The following is a 22,997-nucleotide window of genomic DNA, read 5'->3' as shown; positions in this document are numbered from 1 at the left end:
AATTACTCAAGCTCGAACTTCCACTTAATAACCAAATCGAGGGTCCCAATGAATTACCTGCCGCGTGACTACCCTCGAAGGAACGGGTCCCAAATAATTACTCAAGCCGTGACTACCCCGCCCTATCCATAGTCCACACCACATCACACGCACGCCAACGCACGCACACCGCCTCCAAATTACCACAATAACATCCATGGTACATCAACAGCTATGAATGCAACATAAATCGTGCCTAGAGTTTAACTACATAAATATATGCATATAAGTGATGCATGGGCATCTTGAACATATAATAATATCGAAATTATAATTAAAATTAATATTTTACTCACGGACTTGACGACAAATTATCGTGGCGGGCGGAGGAAGAAGGTCATCCGCTCACGACAATCATATTACATTTATTTAATACAATCTGACTCAATACAAATAAAGAAAAAGACCAATTACGTCCTAAGTCGTGCCGAAAATCCGGCAGAGTCTCCCCTATACCTAGGACCTACCCAACCTGCAAAAGGGCTAAAACGCACTTCTATGCTCACAATCCATACATCAGTTCAATCATATCACACAGCCCCCCGGGCCCATCAAATCAATTATCCATCACAATACGCAAAATTTCAATTTAGTCCTTATTATTGATCATTTTTGCAAAAACCGCCCAAACAAGCTCTAAAAATTATAAAACTTTGCCCGCGGTCCTTAGCAATATTACTAAGCTATTGCAAAAGAATCGTAATTTTCTAAGCTACCACGAATATTTTATGGATTTTTAATCCTATTTAATCACTAGAAAATTACGTAAAAACTAGGTTCGGGTTTACCTTTGCCGAGTCCGACTTTGTGAACGCGCTCGGGACGTCTGACACTGGGGGGCTAGCCAAAACCTCGGCCCAATTCAGAGACTTTTCCTGCCACGGTCCGTTCGCCGTAAATTTGCGACTTGGCCAATCGCCGAATTTCCGCGAATCGAGGATACCTACACGAAGCCCATAACACGGGGGTTAGTACATAAATTTTTCAGAATTTTCTAAGCTCATTTAATGCTCGAAATTACACTGCGAAGTTCCGTGGGACCCACCGAAAAACGGTGTCGGAAAAATTCGAAATTTATGTCATTGCGAAGCTCTCGACGAATGGAGCGTGCTGGTGGCCTCGGTTTCCTCGTGGATTCACTGCCGAGAAATCTAGCCCAAAAGTCGAAATGGGCTAAAATCTTCCCGAGCAAAAATCGGACAAACCGCTCGATGGATTTCGGCGTTCTTGGTGTCTATGGAAAGCTCTCGCCGAGTAGATGATTTTAGACACAAGACCCGGTCCAATCGGTGGCCGGATCGGCCGGATTTGGCCGGAGAAACTGGAGCGACGCGCGTAGGGGAGGGGAGGAGAGAGAAAAGAAAGAGAAAAGAGAGGGACGACGCGCGCGGGAGAAGAAAAAGGAAAGGGAGCCGGTTCGATTCGACCGGTCCGATCCGGTCCGGTTCGATTCGGCCGGTTCGATTCGAAATACAAAATTTTGAATTTTTACTCTGCCTCGGGACCGAAAACGAGGTCCAAAAATTCCGAAAAAATTTCGTAAAATTCAGAAAAATACGTAGACTCCAAATATATTTTTAGTTTTGCCACGTGGTCTTTAAATTAATTTTTAAAAATCATCAAAGTTTATATTTTCGGAAAATCGAACCCGATTTTTAAAATCCGAAAAATCTCAAAAAAATTCCTAAAATTTAAATAAAATTAAAATATCAAAAATACTCATAAATAATAAAATTTGGGGTGTTACATTCTTCCCCTTACGTAAAAATTCGTCCTCGAATTTTTACACAAGGCGTAATAAAACACATGATTATGCATTGAACAAGTAAGGGTACTTGCTACGCATGTCCCGCTCGACTCCAGTGCACTCTTCCACCGATCGACTCCTCCACAAAACCTTAACCATAGGGATCTGCTTGGATCTCACTGCCTCACTTGGTAGTCCACTATGGCTACAGTCGCTCCTCAAATGTCAAGTTCTCTTTTAGCTCTATCACATCCTAATGCAGACATGAGAAGGATCAGAATGTATTTCCGAGCATGGAGATGTGAAACACAGGATGAACGTGAGAAAGGTTGGGTGGTAGCTCCAACCGGTAGGCAACTGCTCCAGCTCTATCAGTAACCTCAAAAGGTCCGATATACCGAGGTGCCAACTTGCCCTTCTGCAACTTTCTCCAAAACCGAGAAGTGAACTGGGGCCCTCTGTCAGATATTATGGAAGCCGGAACTCCATGCAATCTGACTATTTCTCGAATGTAGAGCCGGGCATACTGTGCTACGTAGTATGTAGTCTTTACTGGTAAGAAGTGAGCCGATTTGGTCAAGCGGTCTACAATTACCCATATCGAGTCATATCCTCACGTGGTACGAGGCAACCTTGACCACAAAATCCATAGTAATCATTTCCCACTTCCATTCTGGGATAGGGAGCTCTTGCAGCTTCCCTGACGGTCTCTGGTGTTCAAACTTCACCTTCTGACAAGTCAAGCACTTGGACACAAAGTTTGCTATGTCTCTCTTCATGCCATTCCACCAGTAGCTATCTTTCACATCATGGTACATCTTGGTGGAACCTGGGTGGATACTGTACAGTGTATAGTGTGCCTCTTGCATGATTTCATTCCTGAGGTTGTCCACATCGGGCACACATATCCTAGAACCTTGCACTAGGGCGCCATCATTGGCAAATCCAAACTCACCACCTTCACCTTGTTGTACTCTTTCTATGATCTTCATCAATTGTTGGTCTCTGTGCTGGGAAACTCTAACTCTGTCCCTCAAGTCTGGCCTCACTGAAAAGTGAGCCAACAATACCCCCTCATCTGAAAGATCTAGGATTAAACCTTGATCCATCAACTCATGTACCTCCCGAATCAACGGTCTCTTCTCTCATGAAATGTGCGCTAAACCGCTGTAAGATTTTCTCGCCGAGCATCTGCCACAACATTGGCCTTCCTGTGGTGGTACCGATGGTGCAATCATAGTCTTTCGTAAGCTCCATCCATCTCCTCTGCCTTAAGTTTAAATCCTCTGCTGGAAGATGTACTTCAAACTTTTGTGGTGTATATCTCGCACACTTCACCATACAGATAGTGTCTCCGGATCTTTAGTGCAAAGATTACACGCCATTTACAAATCATGGGTGGGGTAGTTCGCTCATGCCTCTTCACCGCCTTGAAGCATAAGCCACTACCTTTCCATTCTGCATCAAAACACACCCTAGGCCAACTCGAGGCGCCACAAGACACTGGCGTATCCTTCACCACTCACAGTAGTGTAAACACAGGCGGTGGTTAGACACTCCTTGAGCTTCGAAACTCACCTCACAAATCATCTGTCCAAATGAATGGAACATTCTTCCCGGTCAACTTAGTTAGGGAGCCGCTATCCCGGAGAAATCTTGCACAAAACGCTCAGAGTAGCTGCTAAACCCGTAAAACTTCGCACCTCGGATCGTTGTAGGCCTAAGCCAATCGATTCTGACTTCAATTTTCTTGGGATCCACTTGAATACCGCCACTTGAAACCACGTGTCCCAAGAATGAGATGCTTTCTAGCCAAAATTCACATTTCAAAATTTGGCGTATACCGTGCTCCTCAAAGTCCGCAACACCATCCTCAAGTGCCACACGTGTTCTTCCTCGATCCGAGAGTATACTGAATGTCATCTATGAATACGATGACAAAATGATCCAAAATGGCTTGAACACCTGCTCATCAAGTCCATGAAGGTCGCTGTGCATTAGTGAGTCCAAAAGACATCACCAAGAACTCATAATGACCATATCTTGTCCTCGAAAGCCGCTTTGGACACGTCCTCATTCCCGATTCTCAATTGATGGTAGCTCGACCGCAGTCTATCTTGAAAAGAATCTAGCTCCTTGAGCCGATCAAACAAATCATCGATCCGAGGAAGTGGATACTTGTTCTTCACAATCACCTTGTTCAAATTGCCTGTAGTCGATACACAACCTCAATGACCCATCCTTCTTTCTCACAAATAGAACAGAGCACCCTGTGGTGAAGTGCTCGGACGTATGAAACCCTTGTCCAAGAGCTCCTGTAGTTGCTCCTTCACTCTTTCAATCACTGGTGCCATCCTCGTAAGGTGGCATCGATATGGGGTTTGTACCCTAATAACATCAATGCGAACTCTATTCCCTTCTCGTGGCAACCCCGAAGCTCTTCAGGAAGACATCCATGAATTCTCTCGACAACAGAACATTTTCCATGCCGACACCTTCTACAGATGTATCTCTCACCAATGCCAAATACCCTTGGCATCCACGCCTCAACATTTTTCTCCGCACAAATTGTCGACACCAAATTATATGGAGCCACGCTCTGTCACCATCAAAGCTAAACTCTTCCACACCGGTATGTGGAAGTATACCTTTGTTCCTGCAGTCTAAGGTGGCATAATGAGTTGCCAACCACCATCCCGAGATTACATCGAAATCCATTATCGGTAGAGGAACCAAGTCTGCCGGGAGGATCTTTCCATCCACTACCACCGGGCTACCCGAAATACCATGTCTACATCTATGTTGTCACTAAGTGGGGTAGCTACCGACAAAGGGCATTCTAAGGTTGTAGGGTTTCTACCCAACCTCATGGCAAACACAGGGAGACAAATGAGTGCGTAGCACCGGATCTATCAAAACACGAGCCTCATAAGAATGCACTGAAGAATACCGCCACAACCGCATTTGAAGCTTGAGCATCCCGGTGGGTCGTGGTGAAAACCCGAGCTTGACTTCTACCCCGAGTGGCGTAACCCCGACATCGACTTCTACCTCTGACCGCCTCCAAATCCACGCCCCTTGTCCTCGGCCATGGCCATCGAATCGATCGCCATGTTGGAAGCGCCGGATACAATCAGCCGAGGAACATTCGCAATAGAACTCGTGACCCCATCTGTGGCTCACGAACATGGGGCATTCTCTAGCAAAGTGACCCGGTTGGCCACACTGAAGCATACTCGATCCCATCAAACAAGGTCCTGAATGTCCTCTTCCACACCGTGCACAAGGTGCCAAGGAGGATCTGAACTGCACCGTAACTATCAGACTCGAATCGCTACCACCGCTGGATCCGCACTCGGTCCGAATCCTCGTGGTCGGTGTCCAAACCACTTCTCTTGCTCCTACCCTTTCCTCTGTAATTACCCCGCCACCACGTCCGGAGTACCCATGGAAGGGACACCGAGGAACCTCTCGCCTGCTTTTCTTTGCTCTTCCGCCATCCACAAAGATAGCTAATCTCAATCTGTCTGCTCGATCAACCACCACATCAAAAGATCGATCCGACATCATGGCCAGTTCGCATACCTCCTGTCAAGCCACTTTAGGAATCATGTCACCTTCATAGTCTCTGTAGATACTGCAGTAGGGGCCGATCAGCTCAATTCCGTAAATTTCAGAGCATATTCATCTACTGCACTGCCATTCTCGCCTTAAGGCCTCAAAGGCCCACCGCTTCGATCTCTCAAGCTTTCGCACAAACCGATTGATAAAAGTTCCACAACCGAGCCCATGTCAAACCCTCCATCCGGTAACACGTAGTCATTCATCCATTGTCTAGGCATGGGCCCCATGACGCGTCGCATACATTCTATCAATCTTCTATCACCAATCAGAATTCGCTCCTCTCGTCTCATAGAATCCGTAAACCGATATGCATCGCCCGACACATCATAAGTACCAGCACCAACTTCTTAAAATTTATGATCTGCTTGTAAGGTTCCCCTCTTGGTGCGGTGGATCGCTGCTGTGGAGGGTGGACCATATATCGCGCCATCATGTCGATGGTTCTCTCGCACCAGCCTAGAGTAGTCGCCATGGGGTCCATGGGACCGTGCCATGAAAGACTGTTTGAATCGTGGGTAGCCGCTCTTCTACTTGAGCAGCCTCTAGGCCTCCTACCCCGCCTCCTGGCAAAGGCGTCTCATCCTGTCCGACACCTCGTCGAGCACATCCGTTCTCGTGCGATGGCGGCTCTCGCTTCTATGCATTTTCCTGAAATTTAGCAGCATTAGCCCACAAAATTCAAAATTGCACATTGCACAGCTCTATAGACTCATATTTACACACAATATATGAAGCAGAAACTAGAAGCAAAGACGACAATGCAAGACGAATATGGACCCTATTTTTCCGCATGTGACTCCTATTAGACTTTTCCCAACACTTTAGACAACTTTTCCCTAGGAATCTAGAACCAGGCTCTGATACCACATTTGTCACGACCCAACCTATGGGCCGGACCCAAGACTAGGACACCGCCACCTAAAGCCGCCGAGGCCCGTAGTAAGCGTTACCTATTCATTAACGCAACTCTAAGGGCCTTTTGGGCCAAATTTCTAGAAAACAAACGGACAGAGTCCGGACATAAAATGGACTTTCCAACGGGGAGTTTTCGACTAACCCGACTGTAAACACAATAAACAATCCATTGGGAGCTCACCACCCTCCACATACTCATCAACATAATAATAAATGGGAGCTCAGCTCCCTCATCCAATCCATCAAACAGACTTAAAATATTAAGTTTACAGGTCCAACATGAATATAATATTACAGACCAATTTCAAATAATTACTGCTAACACATGCGGAAATTCTATGAGTAATTAAAATTACACAATATTGATAAACAACCTGCGAGGTAAAAAGGCAGGTTAACCTGCAACAAAATATCCTCCGTGGCTCTGTAAAAATTTTTGAACAGAGTGAGCGTTCGACTATGAGAGTAATATATAAATCTTAACTATAATCTCTATAACTATCTAAAACTAATGCAACTGTAGAGTGAAATGCAACATACACAACATTTTCACATCATAACATCAAAAAGGTAATTTGGAGCACTCACACACCCTGTAGTATCAATCATAACATATGGGAGCTGATCCCCTATACAGCTCTCTTAAATCCAACCTGGTGCCAGCGAATTACTCAAGCTCGAACTTCCACTTAATAACCAAATCGAGGGTCCCAGTGAATTACTCAAGCCGTGACTACCCCTCGAAGGAATGGGTCCCAGCGAATTACTCAAGCCGTGACTACCCCGGCCCTATCCATAGTCCACACCACATCACACGCACGCCAACGCACGCACACTGCTCCAAATTACCACAACAACATCCATGGTACATCAGCAGTTATGAATGCAACATAAATCGTGCCTAGAGTTTAACTACATAAATATATGCATATAAGTGATGCATGGGCATGCTGAACATATAATAATATCGAAATTATAATTAAAATTAATATTTTACTCACGCACTTGACGACAAATTATCGTGGCGGCGGAGGAAGAAGGTCATCGGCTCACCGACAATCATATTACATTTATTTAATACAATCGACTCAATACAAATAAAGAAAAGACCAATTACGCCCTAAGTCGTGCGAAAATCCCAGAGTCTCCCTATACCTAGGACCTACCCAACCCGCAAAAGGGCTAAAAACGCACTTCTATGCTCACAATCCATACATCAGTTCAATCATATCACACACCCTCCCGGGCCCATCAAATCAATCATCCATCACAATACGCAAAATTTCAATTTAGTCCTTATTATTGATCATTTTTGCAAAAAGCCCAAACAAGCTCTAAAAATTATAAAACTTTGCCCGCGGTCCTTAGCAATATTACTAAGCTATTGCAAAAGAATCGTAATTTTCTAAGCTACCACGAATATTTTATGGATTTTTAATCCTATTTAAGCACTAGAAAATTACGTAAAAACTAGGTTCGGGTTTACCTTTGCCGATTCTCGACTTCGAACGCCGCCGACGCTCGACAATGGGGCTAGCCAAAACCTCGCCCAATTCGAGACTTTTTCCGCCACGGTCCGTTCGCCCGAAATTTGCACCGGTCAATCGCCGAATTTCCGCGAATCGAGGATACCTACACGGCCCATAACACGGTGGTTAGCACATAAATTTTTCAGAATTTTCTAAGCTCATTTAATGCTCGAAATTACACTGCGAAGTTCCGTGGGACCCACCGAAAAACGGTGTCGGAAAAATTCGAAATTTATGTCGTTGCGAAGCTCTCGACGAATGGAGCGTGCTGGTGGCCTTGGTTTCCTCGTGGGATTCACGGTTTTCAAGAAATCTAGCCCAAAAGTCGAAATGGGCTAAAATCTTCCCGAGCAAAAATCGGACAAACCGCTCGATGGATTTCGGCGTTCTTGGTGTCTATGGAAAGCTCTCGCCGAGTAGATGATTTTAGACACAAGACCCGGTCCAATCGGTGGCCGGATCGGCCGGATTTGGCCGGAGACACTGGAGCGACGCGCGCGCGCAGGGGAGGGGAGGAGAGAGAAAAGAAAGAGAAAAGAGAGGGACGACGTGCGCGGGAGAAGAAAAAGGAAAGGGAGCCGGTTCGATTCGACCGGTCCGATCCGGTCCGGTTCGATTCGGCCGGTTCGATTCGAAATACAAAATTTTGAATTTTTACTCTGCCTCGGGACCGAAAACGAGGTCCAAAAATTCCGAAAAAATTTTGTAAAATTCAGAAAAATACGTAGACTCCAAATATATTTTTAGTTTTGCCACGTGGTCTTTAAATTAATTTTTAAAAATCATCAAAGTTTATATTTTCGGAAAATCGAACCCGATTTTTAAAATCCGAAAAATCTCAAAAAAATTCCTAAAATTTAAATAAAATTAAAATATCAAAAATACTCATAAATAATAAAATTTGGGGTGTTACATAAATACAAGTGATATTTTTATTTAAAAAAAGTATAATTTTTATATGAATACAAGCATTACATCATCTAATAGATTTTCTATTTATCAGATTTAACAACTTTTTTTATTGAAATTTGATGATTACTTTTAGAATAAATAATTATAAAAAATTTAAAATACATTATATATTAGTTTGACAAAAAGTTTACTGTAAATTAGATAATTGTCTATACATTTTTACTATAATCACTTCACTTTAAAATTATAATATAATAACGTCAATATTTTTTATTCTATTAATATTAATTTTTTATTTCTTATATAAAAAGAAAATTTTAGTTATTAATTTATTATTTATAAATAACTTATTATTTAATAGATTTATTAATCTTATTTTTAAAGTTTTTCACTATATTATAAGAAAATATGAAATTATGTAAAATATTATATATCAAATAAAATTTAATAATATTGTTATTAATTGATATGAGATGTACAGTTAATTTTATTAAATAAAATTAAAAAAAAATTGAATTGAAAATAATTAAAAATAAAAAATAAACATTATTTAAAAATATACTAAATTAAATTTATTTTACTATCATATGTATAAACTTTTAAATAGTATTAAAAAAAATTTAAAATTTTTACTTTAATTATATATGTTTTATAAAAATTATAAAATGCTAAAATCCAAGTTATCTTGATAATAAACTCAACCGTTTATATTGAAAATATTTAACACAAAAATATATAAACTAAAAAAATAATAAATTTTTAAATTTATATGTTTATAAACACTTATAATTATAAGATTATGTTATAACAATAAAATTTTTATAATAAATTTTATTTTTATAAATTTTTATTTTTATTGATATATTTTAATTTTTATTAATTTAATATAAAAATAATAAATACACCTGTAATTTAGGTGTTATAATAATAATTAATATATTATAATAATTTTATATATAAAAATTTAATAAAAAAATTATATATAAAAATATTAAATTACGGATATAACATGATAAATACAAGTAGTAAATGCATGTTAAAGGTAGACACGAAATAACTTTTGGTATTTTTTTATTATTTTTTTTTCAAATGACTTCGTCTAATCTTTGATTCAAGGCTTTAAAGCTTTAAAGATGATTAAGTACGAGGATGAAGCTACCACTTGCTAAATGGGCTATTTTTTTTTATTAAAATAATATTACTTTAAAAATATTAAATTTATAAAATTTTCTTTTTAAAATTTAATATTTATCTGTATAAATCTTGACTTAAATAAAATGAGTTAGTTTTTATCTTATTTATATTCTTAAAAAAACAATTTAAAAGTTGTCTTTCATTTGTATCTTTAAATCACAATCCATAAAAAAAAAAATAAAAAGATGGAAATGCCATTTTATTGGTCCTCTTGTATATTTTATCCTCCTGTATTTTCATTTGTATCTTAAAAGTTGTATTTTTGTCCTCTTGTATTTATTATCGGTCCTTAAAATTGCTAAAATTCACATTATCAAAATCATGTCATTATGATTCTTATATATATATGATTGTTGTCAAATATTACTTTTGTTGGAATTGAATAAACCATTGTTATTATATTTGATTTCTAGAATTATTAAAAATAATGATATTGTAATTCTCATAATTTATTTTTTAAGGCTAGATTTGTTCTTATTATGCTAACAAGAAATATTAGTTATAATATCCTCTATTAATCAATTTTAATTTTGGAGTGAAAAAAAATTAGTTTTTAATTTGACAGTCAAACAATTTTACAAATATATTATTGTCTCATGTATTTGGTTCAAGAATTAAACAATTTAGAAAAAAAATTTATTATTTACTATTTATGCTATTTTAGAAAGTAGACTTAAATGAATTTTAAGTATGAAATTATATAAAATATGAGTTACATAGAATTTAATTAAATTTTATATTTTAATATTGATTTTGCTTGTAGTAATGTCTAAAAGTAAATGTATTGTGTTTTCCTTCTTCTTTCAACAATAAATTAATGTAAATATAATTAAAAATTGTTATGCTGTGTAGTGTATGTGTTGCATGAATTTTATAATATTTGTGTAGAATAAAACATTTCTTTTTGTATTTTCTATTAGTATGAAGTTTTAAAGTAAATATATTATAATTTTTTTATGATTATTCACATATTTTTAAATTTTATTGACTATGACAAATACTGCCCAAAACATTTTGCAGATGACGCAAATGTTCATTCCTTGGATGGAAACTCCTAGCTGGGACTGGAATTCACAAAACAAAATTAATAACAAATATTGATACACCATCAAGAAGTCTACATCGGTCAAGCTCTACAAAACTTAAATAAATAAATAAATAAATAAATAAATAAAAATCCCTGATATCCTTACACCAAATAAGAGGACATGAGATTCCAACTAATTTTCATGTGGTTTGGCATTGATCCCACAAACCGAAGAAGATCTGGCTTTGCATCAACTGGTAGGCAGAGGCTTTCAGACTTTTGATTTAAAACATCAACAAACTTTGCAATGTTTGGAAGCACGAGTTCCCTACAGTGGAGATGTAACAAGGGGACCTTTGACAACACGCTTCCCTTCTGAACATCTAGACCTTCTGGCCTCCGCAACTTGTATGGTTTCCCAGAAAATGGCTCAATATCAACTCGAGGCATTTGCTTCCATCTCTGGTGCACAAACCAACCATACTTGTAGTCGCCAACAATGGGAGTCCCAAGAGCTTCAGCACAATGCACCCGCAGCTGTATAGAACATTGAATAAACAAAATCACCAATGATCAATACATGTGGAATCATGTAGTTTCTAAGCATTGTTATCAATATGATGTTAGGCAATCCAACATCAACCCCACCACTAGTCACAACCACCCCCCCCCAACCAAAAGGGGAAAAAAAAAAGAAAAAAGAAATAGCTTTGTTCATAGTACCTGATGCTTTCGGCTCGTGAGTGGACGGAGCTCAATCCACGAACATCCATTTATTATAGGACCTAACACTCGATATTCAGTTAAAGCTTCTTGGGAAGCCTCCAAACCTGAATGCTGAGCCAAGACAACTCTGTCAGTCTTCCCATCATTAAGAAGCACCTACAATAAGCAACAACTGGAACAAATCATGTTGTCCTTGAAGATGTCCCAAGAGATGACAATTATTGCTTCCGTACACACACGCACAGAGAAATAACCTTTGTAAGAGGAGCTTGAATTAAGCCTTCCTTTTCTGTGGGAGTGCCTATAACCAACGCCCAATACCTTTGATACATTGCTTCACATGCATCATTCCAAGCCTAAAATTGCCCAACATGTATTATTGTTACAAACCAAAAGGTGGAAGCATTAAATTCTCTCTCCTTATTTATCTTAAGAGACGCATACCCTTGTTTACATAACAAGACCAATAACAGAAGTACCTTACACCAGGAATTTGGTTTATTTAGGTCATTAAATAACCAGTGAAGAAGACCAATGCTTTCTTTTGTTCTCCCCAATAAAATAAGACCACTGCTCTCGGTGTCGAGGCGATGCACCTAGTAAAAATATTTACATGATAACAACTACATCCACATTTTGGAGATTTCAAAGAACAAGAAAACACTAACTCAAATTTGAAAAAATAAAGTAAAATAGAACAAGAGATAAAGAAATCCAAAATAGAAATTTTCACATTTGGCAAACAACTTAGAAAATGAACATGAACACCTCTCTATGATTATGAATCACTTGATGAGGAGAGGACCTTACCAATTTAGGGCCCTCATCATAATCATAAGACAAAGCTGCAGCTGCCAATGCATCCATGCTATTGTGAACTGGCAAATTCCCCTAACAAATTATGATACAAAAATAATCACCAGGCAACAGATCTGTACAAAAATCAATTAGAATAAATAATGAGGCTACATATTCTAACCTTGACAGGCAATTTTGGGGGTTTGTTTAGAACAACTATAGCGGAGTCCTAAAATTTGAATAACAAATTGTTAAAAATATTAATATATAGCAAAAATACTACAAACACAAAATTTTGGCACATAGCATTAACCAAGCTAAAACTAGCATAGCAAAATATTCAGAAATACTGTTAGAGAAAAGGGAAATAGAAGTCACATTCAGACATGCCTTGTACTCGACAAGCCTTTGTAAATATTCAATCTCATCAGCGTTTGGATATAAAGTTCCACTTGGTATGATGCCAAACCTCTTGGAAATCCTAGTCTCAGCCACTGATACAGGTATATGAATTCTTGCTCCTTCCTCCATGATGTCATTAGGTTTAATCTGTAAGCAAGCTATGTTGTAGAATATTAAACCCACATAGAATCACATAAGTTCACAGAGAAGCGGAAAGAAACAAAAGAGACAGAATCATAATTAGAATAATTGACTATACATACAAGCATACCTTTCTCATAGATGTTGGTCCTCCCTGTTTGATGGAGTTACTACCACTTGGGCACTCCATTTGGACCTGGTAGGAAAAGCCGAAAAGAGGGTAGCAATAGGCAAATCAGGATTTTTAACTGACGACAAAGAAAGAAAGAGAGAGAAGGGTAGGTGGTAAGAATTATATACTCACAAGGCCCTTGTTAAAATGTGATTGGATAGCAGAGTCGGGGATTTCATTGAAATAATATTTGAGCCAACTAATAGCGGTGACATGAGATGTCAACAAATTCTTTCCAGGCAAAGGGAGGTGGGGAAATGGAGGCAAGGATAGGAGCTGGCGTGGCTTGGGACTATCTTTTGGAGAGCCCAAATGGGCAATATTATTAGAGACTCTGATAACTGGTTTCACATAGGCGGCTGGTGGAGGAACTATTCTTGAGTAGCTTCTAACCTTTGATAACAACTGCTTGAAATGAACGTTCTTCCACATTGTTCAGCAAGCTAAAGAATGCAAGATCAAAAAGTAACAGAGGGAGAGAGGCCTAAGAACAAAGAAAAGACAATGTGAACAATTCCATTTGCTCTTAGTTTAACGGGCCAATCCGTCACTTAATCCTTATAGTCTGGCTTGGAGCCAACACGTAAAGTAAAACTAATAATTACGGAAAAAAAAAATAAAATAAAAAGGGTCTTCGAACGTTATCAACTGATTATCTAGTGAAACCATTTTCAGTTAAGCATCGGGTGGTTAACGCACCCAAAACCTTAATGATGAATGATGAATCAATACAGCTAAAGTTACGAAGAAAAATATCTTAGTGCTAACACAATAGATAAAACATGAAGAATATAATGTAACAAGGGAAATTAGTCTAAGCATAAGACCAGGCCTGTATCCAATTTAAAGGTGAAAAAACAATGAAAAGACAAATGAAAACTCATAGAGACAAATAGACAAACATGTGGTGTTCAGAAAATATACCCGACAATTGTTGCTGAGCTAACAGCTCTGATGAAGTTGGCCAGAGAAGTATTCTTGTTTGGTTTGGTCCTCTTTTTTTTTTTTTTTTTTTTCTCTTTTAATTCCCTTATTAATCAAATGGTTTGCAGAATCTTATACAGTTTGGATTTTATGATAAGATATCATTGACAGCATCGGGGTTTAGAAAATAAAAATAATTCTTAGAAATCAACAATCGCCGCCGATGAATTGCGTGGGTAGATGTCACACTCTTACGCTAGACTTTCTCAATAAAAGCAAAGGAAACAGTATCTGTGGTGGAGGAAGTCAGGTCGGCCCCCAGGCAGAGAGACACAGACTACGGTAAAAAAGCGCCCAATTTCATCACTGCAAATCACAAAAGCCCTATGCAAACATAAATATCTTTGTTTCATATCCGTCCATGTTCCTTCTCAGGCACGTTTCTTCTTCCTGTTTCTATTCTACCATCAACCTCTTTTTCTTCTACTCTTGTTTTTCGTTGTTTATACTGATCGAAAGCATAAATTATGTTTATTTTAATGTAAATAGTATTTATTGTAAATATTAATTTTAAGTGTACATAATTAATTTTAATGTAAATAGTATTTTATTTTTTATTTTAAAGTAAAAAAAAATTAAATTAATAAAAAAAGAAAATTGAAAAATATAACTTCATTTCTTCTTATTTTCTTTATTTATTTAACATTTTAATCAAAAAAATTTTGTGAAATTACTTTTTTGTTTTCACTCTAGATTTTCTTCTTGAATTCAAACAAAGGACCAGAGTATGTGTTTTGTTATTCCTATTTTTGTTTCACTTCAATTTACCCTTTCTTGTTTGGTTTTATTACGGCTTTTTGTATTATTTGGGGTTAATTCTTCTAATAGTTTCAGTGTTGAGGATTTTCAAAATTGATATTAGCGTTGAATTTCCTTTTATACCCTAGTCTTCAATTGGTATGCTTCCATACAGTGCGTGTTACTATTTCATGTGCGAGGCCATGAAGAAATCTTACTGTCAATCAAAGAAAAGTCATTAAACTGTCCAGAGATGCTCTTGGTTGGAGCTCTTGCAGGTGAGGACCTAAGAATTAATTGTGCATTTGTGCTTGTGGATATAAAGATTTGCTTTTGACTTATCCAGAATGCCATTAAAAAAGAATGTTGTTCTTTCTGCATTAGCATGGTAATGATAGAGCACACATGCACAAGACGATGACATAGATGACGCAATGCAAATGTGCAATTTATCTTGCATCATAATGGGCTTTCATTTGGTAATCTTGAGTTTTATTTCAGTCTTTCCTAAATTATAATTAGCAAACCGAGTAACCAACATGAACTTGGGAGAGTTGATACCAGTAGGCATTGGAGAGAACTTATATTTTTAGTATATCAGGCAATTTTTCATAAAGATAAGACGCGTCGTATACCTAATTATCTACTGTAGCGCCATTGTGCTAGAAATAGCAATTTTTCGCTGGCAAATCAATCATGTTAGAAGAGGAGTGTAGGATGAGTGTCCACCATGGCATCAGCACTTCAGGAGATTTAGCGTAAGTTCCTTTTGGGGCAAATGTTGGAATCGTTAGCCACAAACATAAGGTGGAAAGTGGCAATTACCTAGCTGGAGGTTGATTCCTGAAATCCAGGTTTGGATATACCTCTGTTTACATAGACAATAATGGGATAGGGCCATTCTTTTTTTTTTTTCTAAATGTATGCACATTGCCAGTTCTGACAAAAAAATATATAAGCTGCGCAAGAAATTTTGGTCCTCCATTCATCTTGATGCGTACCAAACAATTTTTACCATATTTTTGAACACATTCAAGTTATTTCAATATACAAATGTGACATCCTCTCATACCAACAAAAAACTATAATTTTATCCCGGAAATTAAATTCCAATTTAATTTCTAAAACCAACCATAAAAGGTTGTCAAAGGATAATGTTTCCCTGAACTAAAGCAGGGCGACTTGAATACAATCTCATATTTACAGCATTCTTAACTCTCAATTGAATAACACAAGAGATGTCTTGCAATCTACATGCTATCTAACTCTAATGAAGTACCATTACTACCCCTTCGAATCCGAGAGAAAAAACTGCTGCTTGATTGTGATTTCTCAGTAAGAATATAGAGACAGAACAGGCATAATGCTGTTATAAGGGAAAAATAAAAAAATTGAACAGGTCAGCTGCATGTTATAGATCATATAGCAATGGCTGTTCTGAGTATTATGCATTTTATTAAAAAAAGACAGCAATACAAATTAATTACATGCATAAAAGCCAGACTGTAACATACTCACTTTAGTTAGTCCGTACAGTCTACTGTTCCGGTGATCAGTGTCGGTCCGGACAGTTAGAATGTCCGAAAAAATATTTAAACTAAAGTGATGAACTATAATTAACTCAAATATTAATAAGGAAAATTTAGGAAAAATTTTAGAAATAAAATACAACCAAGTTAAATGAGCCGGTGCCCTAGCGATGAGTAATCTAGTGAGAAGTTGCGGTTCTCGCAACTAGGAGCCCTAGACCCGGGGAAAAAATTATAAAATAATTATTGGGACTCCAGAGAAGTGTTATTGAGGTTCTTATGGCATTAGAATGCCAAGGAAATGCTTAGAAAATTTTTTCAATTGGTACAGACAATATTGGCCCGTTAAACCAAACGGAGAGCATTTTGGTCATTTCGTCTTTAGAGATGATTTTTGACCAACTTGTCCAGTTAAATAAATAATTTATATAACATAAAATATGATTAAATGTTGTTAAAAATTTAATTGAAATTAATTAGACAAGAAATGAAGAGAAAATGAAAGAAAATAGACTTATGACATCATAACGATGTCATTAAGATTCTCCCAACCAACCCAAAGTTGACACATGGCATAAGCTTACTTAAAAGAGACAAATGAGATGGAAAATGAACAAAAAATCAGACTTCCTCTCCCTTCTTCTTTTCCTTGCCGTAAACCACTCCTCCATGGCCACCATAAACAAGCTTTCAAAGCTTGATTTTCCCTAACTTTCACACCATAAAACCCTAACCTAGCAAAACAAAAAATTGTTCTATCATCTTGGTGAGTTTTTTGGGGGCAAAAGGAATTAAAAAGAAAGAGTTCTTACAAGCTTTGGATTAGCTCCCTATGAGGTTAGTGACTTAAACTTATGTTTCTCTTCAAATTGATGTTGAATAAGTATAATTGAGTGCAAAATTGTAAAAAAATTTGCTAAATATCTTGTGTATGTCCATCCCAAAATTTTGGGCAGCCTTGAACCTAGTAGAGTTTTGAAGATTTCTTAGAGTTAAATTGTAATTTGGCTGCCTTTAACATTAATACAATACTTAGGACAATGGAAGGTATGTAAATGTATGAATGGTAATGTGTGAGTTAGGGTTTGGGGCGAAAAAATGAGACTTTGACCATGTGATGATGAAAATAGGTATTAATGGTCAATCAGTGACCATTTAGTTCTATTTAAATAAAAAATGAAGTGTGTTGAGTGATGGGATTTGAGTTTGGTGTGGCTGCCATTAGAGTGACCTACAGAATTGGAGTGACCTGCAGAATTGGACTTGAATCCAGCAGGTTTAGGCAGCCATAACTTGAATTATAGAGGTTCAATTGGTGCAAAGCCAATTGGACATGAAACTAGACACATAATGGCACAACTTTGGTGAAGAAACCATGCCAATAAAACCAAACCAAACTAAGTGGACCAAAAGCTTGTCCTAATCCCGGTGACCTGCAGTCTGCCTGGGCAAAATGACCAAATGAACAATGTTTAGTCATTTGGCCATAAATCAGTGTAGAAAGGTCCAACTGACCTGAAAATTTACCAGCAACAAGCTGAGATATAGACCAAAAACTTTCATGAAGAAACCTAACCCAAATTATGACCAGAACCTGTTCAACAAGTGAGTTGCAGTCACTGTTCATTACACTGTAGTTATGGTTAGTCCAGAAATTCTGGACAGAATTTCAATCCGGCCAATTGTGGTTTTTGGACCATAATTTGAGCTACAAAACTCCAAATGGAGTGATTCAAAAAAAGAAATGCAACTAGACAAAATAAGGAACAACTTTCATGTTGATCAGTTTGCCAAATTCCCACTGCAAAATTGACCAATGGAACAGTAAAGACAAAGCATAAAAACTGAAAATTCTGCCCAACTAACATTAAGTTTAGAAATGGTATTGACAACCAATAACAACAAATTTTGAATGCAAAATGTGGTATGTTGATGATATTAGAACCAATGTACCTATTGCCTATGCAAAAGTCAACATTTTTGTTGACCAATGAATGGAATAGTAACACTAAAACTTAAATTCCAAAAATTGTGAAACTTAAAAGTGTAAAATGCCCTAGTATACCTAACAAGATTGGTTTGGATAGCTTGGCATGCCAATAGGGTTCTGTTAGCAGTACTGCATATGGCTTCATGCCATTCTGTGTTTCATGGCTTCCCATGCCATTCTGTGACATAATAGCCTTTTGCTATGTTATTTGAGTTGTACACTTGGGTTTTAACCCCGATAATTATTACAGCTTATTAGCTGTTCTGTTGCACACCGGGAGACACTATATGACCAATGGTGTGATGGTCCGAGGTACTTAGTATTCAGAGCCAGTTTACCCGTTTATCCAGTCCAGTCGACTAGTATGGGTTACTCGGGCAATGATAATAAATCTTACCAAATTTTAATCGAATAATACTGCAAATAATATCAGAAATTAAGTCTACCAAAAATGTAAACACACATTCTGCATATTCATTTTATTTTATTTTATTTTATTTTATATTGTCACCACTAAGCAGAATTGCTTAGCGCGTCGCTTTTGCCACGCGCAGGTACTGGAGACCTAGCTGGTGAGCCCAGCAGACATCAGACCGGGTGAGCCTTCAGATTTGCATTCGGAGTTCCAAGTCACCTCACACCTGCAGTGCATATGGTAGAACATAGGATTTTGGGAGCATTTTATATTTTGGCATTTTGTATTAGTTTGGATTGTAACTATAAACTCTTGTAGTTATGTATTAATGTAAATATATGAAATTTCATATTATTGAAATTTTCTGCATAATGTATGTTGATAAATGAAATGTCGAGAAATATTTATAAATATGTTTCCAGTGATGAAGTGAACAGAAAAGTTTTGAAAATAGTATTGTGATTTGAGATTGAGATTTTGAGATTGACTTGAAATGTGTATGATGGAGTTTGGATTTGGAAATTATATTGGAAGTGTTTTTAAACAGGTAACTGTTTTTCCAATTTACAGCGGGCACTCTGCCGGATTTTCTATAAAATTTGCGGAAAAATTCAAATTTATCAAAAATTGAAAATAAATGAATTAAAAATGGATAAATTGTAAATAGAAACATAAATTGGTGCTTCGGCACACTGAGTGGCATAACTTGCTCGGCTACACTATAGACCGGTAAGGGGTGTCACACAGACAATAATATTATGGAAGATTTAAACAAATTTCACATTCGAATGGTAAAATCCTTCCCTCATAGGGATGGAGCCACACTAGGGCCCCTGAAAATTTCAAAAAAATCAGGGATTTATTAGTAATTTACAGCTTGTATTGGAGAGTTAAATCTAATTTAGAGTTAACACTAATCTAGTCTGCAATCGCTTTCTTTGTTAATTCTAATTTATTAGTAATTTCTGACGCCTTGAGTTCATTACAGGAAGTTTTGGACTCGCGGCTTGAGTTCAGCCTTTCTTGTATTGGAGAGTTAAATCTAATTTAGAGTTAACACTAATCTAGTCTGCAATCGCTTTCTTTGTTAATTCTAATTTATTAGTAATTTACAGCTTGTCAGCCTTGAGTTCATTACGGAAGTTTTGGACTCGCGGCTTGAGTTCAGCCTTTCTTGTATTGGAGAGTTAAATCTAATTTAGAGTTAACACTAATCTAGTCTGCAATCGCTTTCTTTGTTAATTCTAATTTATTAGTAATTTACAGCTTGCTGGGGCCTTGAGTTCATTACGGGAAGTTTTGGACCCGGGGCTTGAGTTCAGCCTTTCTTGTATTGGAGAGTTAAATCTAATTTAGAGTTAACACTAATCTAGTCTGCAATCGCTTTCTTTGTTAATTCTAATTTATTAGTAATTTACAGCTTGCTGGGGCCTTGAGTTCATTACGGGAAGTTTTGGACTAGGGGCTTGAGTTCAGCCTTTCTCCCCACCACACCAACAACACACCACCACCACCACCACCCCCCCCCCCCTCCCCCCCCCCCTCCCTTCCCTATCTGTATGAAAATATCAATCATTATCTGAGTGACCCTATCTTTAACAATTCTGGTTCCCACCAGATCATCATGTACCAGGCAATATATGGCTAAATGAGCTATAATTTGCAATAAACATTAAATGGAGATCTTCAACATCTCCTTTTTCTTATAAATATGCATTTCAGACTAGATTTTTCTGTTTTCTGTGTCATGATTGATCACCAGCTACTCTAATAGACTTTATTCACCACTGCATTTTCCTTCTTTCCTCCTTGTTAGGTAAAATATGTGGCCACCACGCTACATTGGAAGCTCTAGTGCATTGCATAGAGGTCATTCCAGCTAAGATGAGAACAATCTCTTCACTTTTGTTTTCCTGAAATAATATAAGAGGTGGGTTGTGTAGATTGATATAAGACCCTTATATCAAGAACTGGAATTTCTCAGGTCAAGTTTTCTTCCTTCTTCAGCATCCAACTTAGTCAATTATATACTAATTACTACAAACCAATGCTTTGCCACATGTTAGTCTTTAACTTATCTTTTAATTAACTATCACAGTCATTGTTTATTAAGAGACTGATAATACTAGAGAAATTTCAGAGTTAATTTATGCTCAGCATCATAAACCATTTTAAATTAAAATTAACTCTCCAATACATTTTGTTTAGTGCTTGAATTGAATATATATATATATATATATATATATATATATATATAAATGTGTGTGTGTTTATTTTTAAAGGTGATATTCATTTTTAATTGGGCCCCTCTAATTAAAAATTCTGCCTCCGTTATGAGAGTTCAAATCTCGAGTAGCAGAGAATCTTAGTTCTGTCCCAAGTTATTTCAGCAAATAAAGACTAGCCCTGTTGGTAAGGTAACCAACAAGCACAGGCAGTAAACTAAACAAATGGGGAGTTTAAGCATGAATCCATGAAAAAGAAGCCCCATTCAACAAAAGTTTTGGTCCAACAGATTCACTACTGCATTGAAATGAAGTCAGCTACATGTGGGAAAAGCAATTATTGTGGTGTAAGTTTGGGAAAACTATTTCCCTTTTGTTCTTTCCTTCAGTTTTTTTCTTTTTTCCTCTTATTCCTCTTCTTTTACTTTTCGAATTTTCCACATTCTTTTTGGGATGAAGGGTGGGAGAGACGAATTTTTGGGAGATGAGTAGATTCTAGAACGTTACCTATGTGATTTTCAACTTTTTTTTAGAAGGGAGGGAACTTTAATGTGTGAACTAAACTCCAATAAGAATCAAACTAGTAATGAAAGTCACTTGCAGTCAAATGTGTAAAGCGTACATACCAGCATAAGCAACAGTAAAACCTGAGACCAATCGTCCCAAAGCTGATAGAATATACAGACAAATGGCAACCTGAAGAAAAACATACACATTATTAACATTCTGGCCCATATGAGAGAATTCTATCATTTTCATGGAACAACAAAGATGATGATAAGCAAAGAAAAACAAAAGCATCATGCAGACTGGATGGAAAAAAAATCTTTCCAATAAGTTTTTAGTGAAGATATCAAACTCAAAGGACAAGCATTAGTAAAGATGCAACATTAAACAACTAAGGGATCGAGACAATAAATTCAGCCTATCCTAAACTTGCTTAGTTGGGGATGAGGAATCCTGTAGCCAAAGCTCAACGTATTAAAAAGAATGATTACGATTGCTTGGTTAGAAAATCTTTGATGCTAGCCATTGGATGGAACCACAGGTACTTGTTAAATCTTTGAAGAACTTAGATTTAAGTGGAAAAAGTTTAACCTTGAAGAATAGCCTCTTGTCATGCCCAGTTGCAGCAACCCTCAAGACAGACTCAGCCGCCCCTATTGTATTAGCAAACCATGCGACGATGCTGTTAGCAGTGTCCTGAGAGATCTGCCACTCAAGTGGATCAACCGGAACCCTACAAAACCATTTTTATCAATATTCCGTAGACAAGAAAATCATCGTTGGGATCATATCCTAATACAGAAAATTAGATTCTTTTTTAGGAAATCCAAAAGAAAATTTGATTCTTTCGAGGAAACCAAAAGAAGTGCAAAGGACAGCCCTATCCCAGGCGAGCCAAACAAGCACTTAGGTTTATGGAAAAATATAAAGGATCAAAATTATTGAAATTTGCATTAACAGTTCAAAATAGAAGAAATAAACATACGAGATGTTCATCTGTCGGAAGAGCAGACCGAGAATGGCGAGGGAGCAGAGGAGGACGATGAGAACATCGGAAACCAAAGAGAGAAGGCTGGCATTCCGATACGCACAGTGATAGTACACCAACGTACCGCATATCAATCCAACCATCGGCTTCCCGATTTCGCTTCTCTTATTGTTATTTGTGTTACTCTCCATCTCTCGGTTACAAAGATTGAATCTTTCTTTCCATGTCCAAATCCATAACCTTTTTATCGGGCAGACCGTGGACTTTTCTACATTCAAGAATTGCACTTTTTTTTTTTTTCTTTTTTCACGAGGAAGCAAACAGAGCTTACGGGTGTGTTCGGTTGAATTGAATTCCGTCGAGTTTTACGAAGTTCCATGACGTTTTATCTATTT

The 22,997-nt window shown here is 37.3% G+C and overlaps 2 protein-coding genes across 8 annotated transcripts; both read right to left on the bottom strand.

Moving 5' to 3' along the window:
- Positions 1-11,030: 11,030 nt before the first annotated feature.
- LOC110665714 (RNA pseudouridine synthase 3, mitochondrial) lies at positions 11,031-14,825 on the bottom strand. 4 transcript variants are annotated; one of them, XM_021825945.2, is made up of 10 exons: positions 14,151-14,825; positions 13,359-13,710; positions 13,185-13,250; positions 12,902-13,060; positions 12,693-12,740; positions 12,524-12,604; positions 12,193-12,309; positions 11,968-12,069; positions 11,711-11,824; positions 11,031-11,524 (listed from the first exon to the last, which is right to left on the bottom strand). In XM_021825945.2, exons 2-10 carry the CDS (start codon positions 13,656-13,658, stop codon positions 11,150-11,152), a joined length of 1,362 nt encoding a protein of 453 aa, XP_021681637.2. In that variant the 5' UTR covers positions 13,659-13,710; positions 14,151-14,825; the 3' UTR covers positions 11,031-11,149. The 4 variants fall into 4 exon arrangements, with proteins under 4 accessions (XP_021681637.2, XP_021681636.2, XP_021681635.2 ...); XM_021825944.2 differs by having other exon boundaries at positions 11,711-11,869; positions 13,359-13,669; positions 14,151-14,800; XM_021825943.2 differs by having other exon boundaries at positions 11,711-11,869; positions 14,151-14,784.
- A 1,192-nt stretch (positions 14,826-16,017) lies between these two features.
- Positions 16,018-22,986, bottom strand: LOC110665713 (reticulon-like protein B22). Of its 4 annotated transcripts, none has more exons than XM_021825940.2 (4): positions 22,600-22,978; positions 22,206-22,347; positions 21,755-21,803; positions 16,018-16,314 (listed from the first exon to the last, which is right to left on the bottom strand). In XM_021825940.2, the coding sequence occupies exons 1-4, from the start codon at positions 22,791-22,793 to the stop codon at positions 16,199-16,201; spliced, it is 501 nt and encodes a 166-aa protein (XP_021681632.1). In that variant the 5' UTR covers positions 22,794-22,978; the 3' UTR covers positions 16,018-16,198. The 4 variants fall into 4 exon arrangements, with proteins under 4 accessions (XP_021681632.1, XP_021681631.1, XP_057988886.1 ...); XM_021825939.2 differs by having other exon boundaries at positions 21,734-21,803; positions 22,600-22,974; XM_058132903.1 differs by lacking the exon at positions 16,018-16,314 and adding an exon at positions 16,326-17,992 and having other exon boundaries at positions 21,734-21,803; positions 22,600-22,986.
- Positions 22,987-22,997: the final 11 nt, after the last annotated feature.

Source organism: Hevea brasiliensis, chromosome 13, assembly GCF_030052815.1.
Source record: "Hevea brasiliensis isolate MT/VB/25A 57/8 chromosome 13, ASM3005281v1, whole genome shotgun sequence".
NCBI classification, from domain to species: Eukaryota; Viridiplantae; Streptophyta; class Magnoliopsida; order Malpighiales; family Euphorbiaceae; genus Hevea; species Hevea brasiliensis.
The sequence above is the reverse complement of the archived record's forward strand: the minus strand, read 5'-3'. Positions and strand labels throughout refer to the sequence as shown.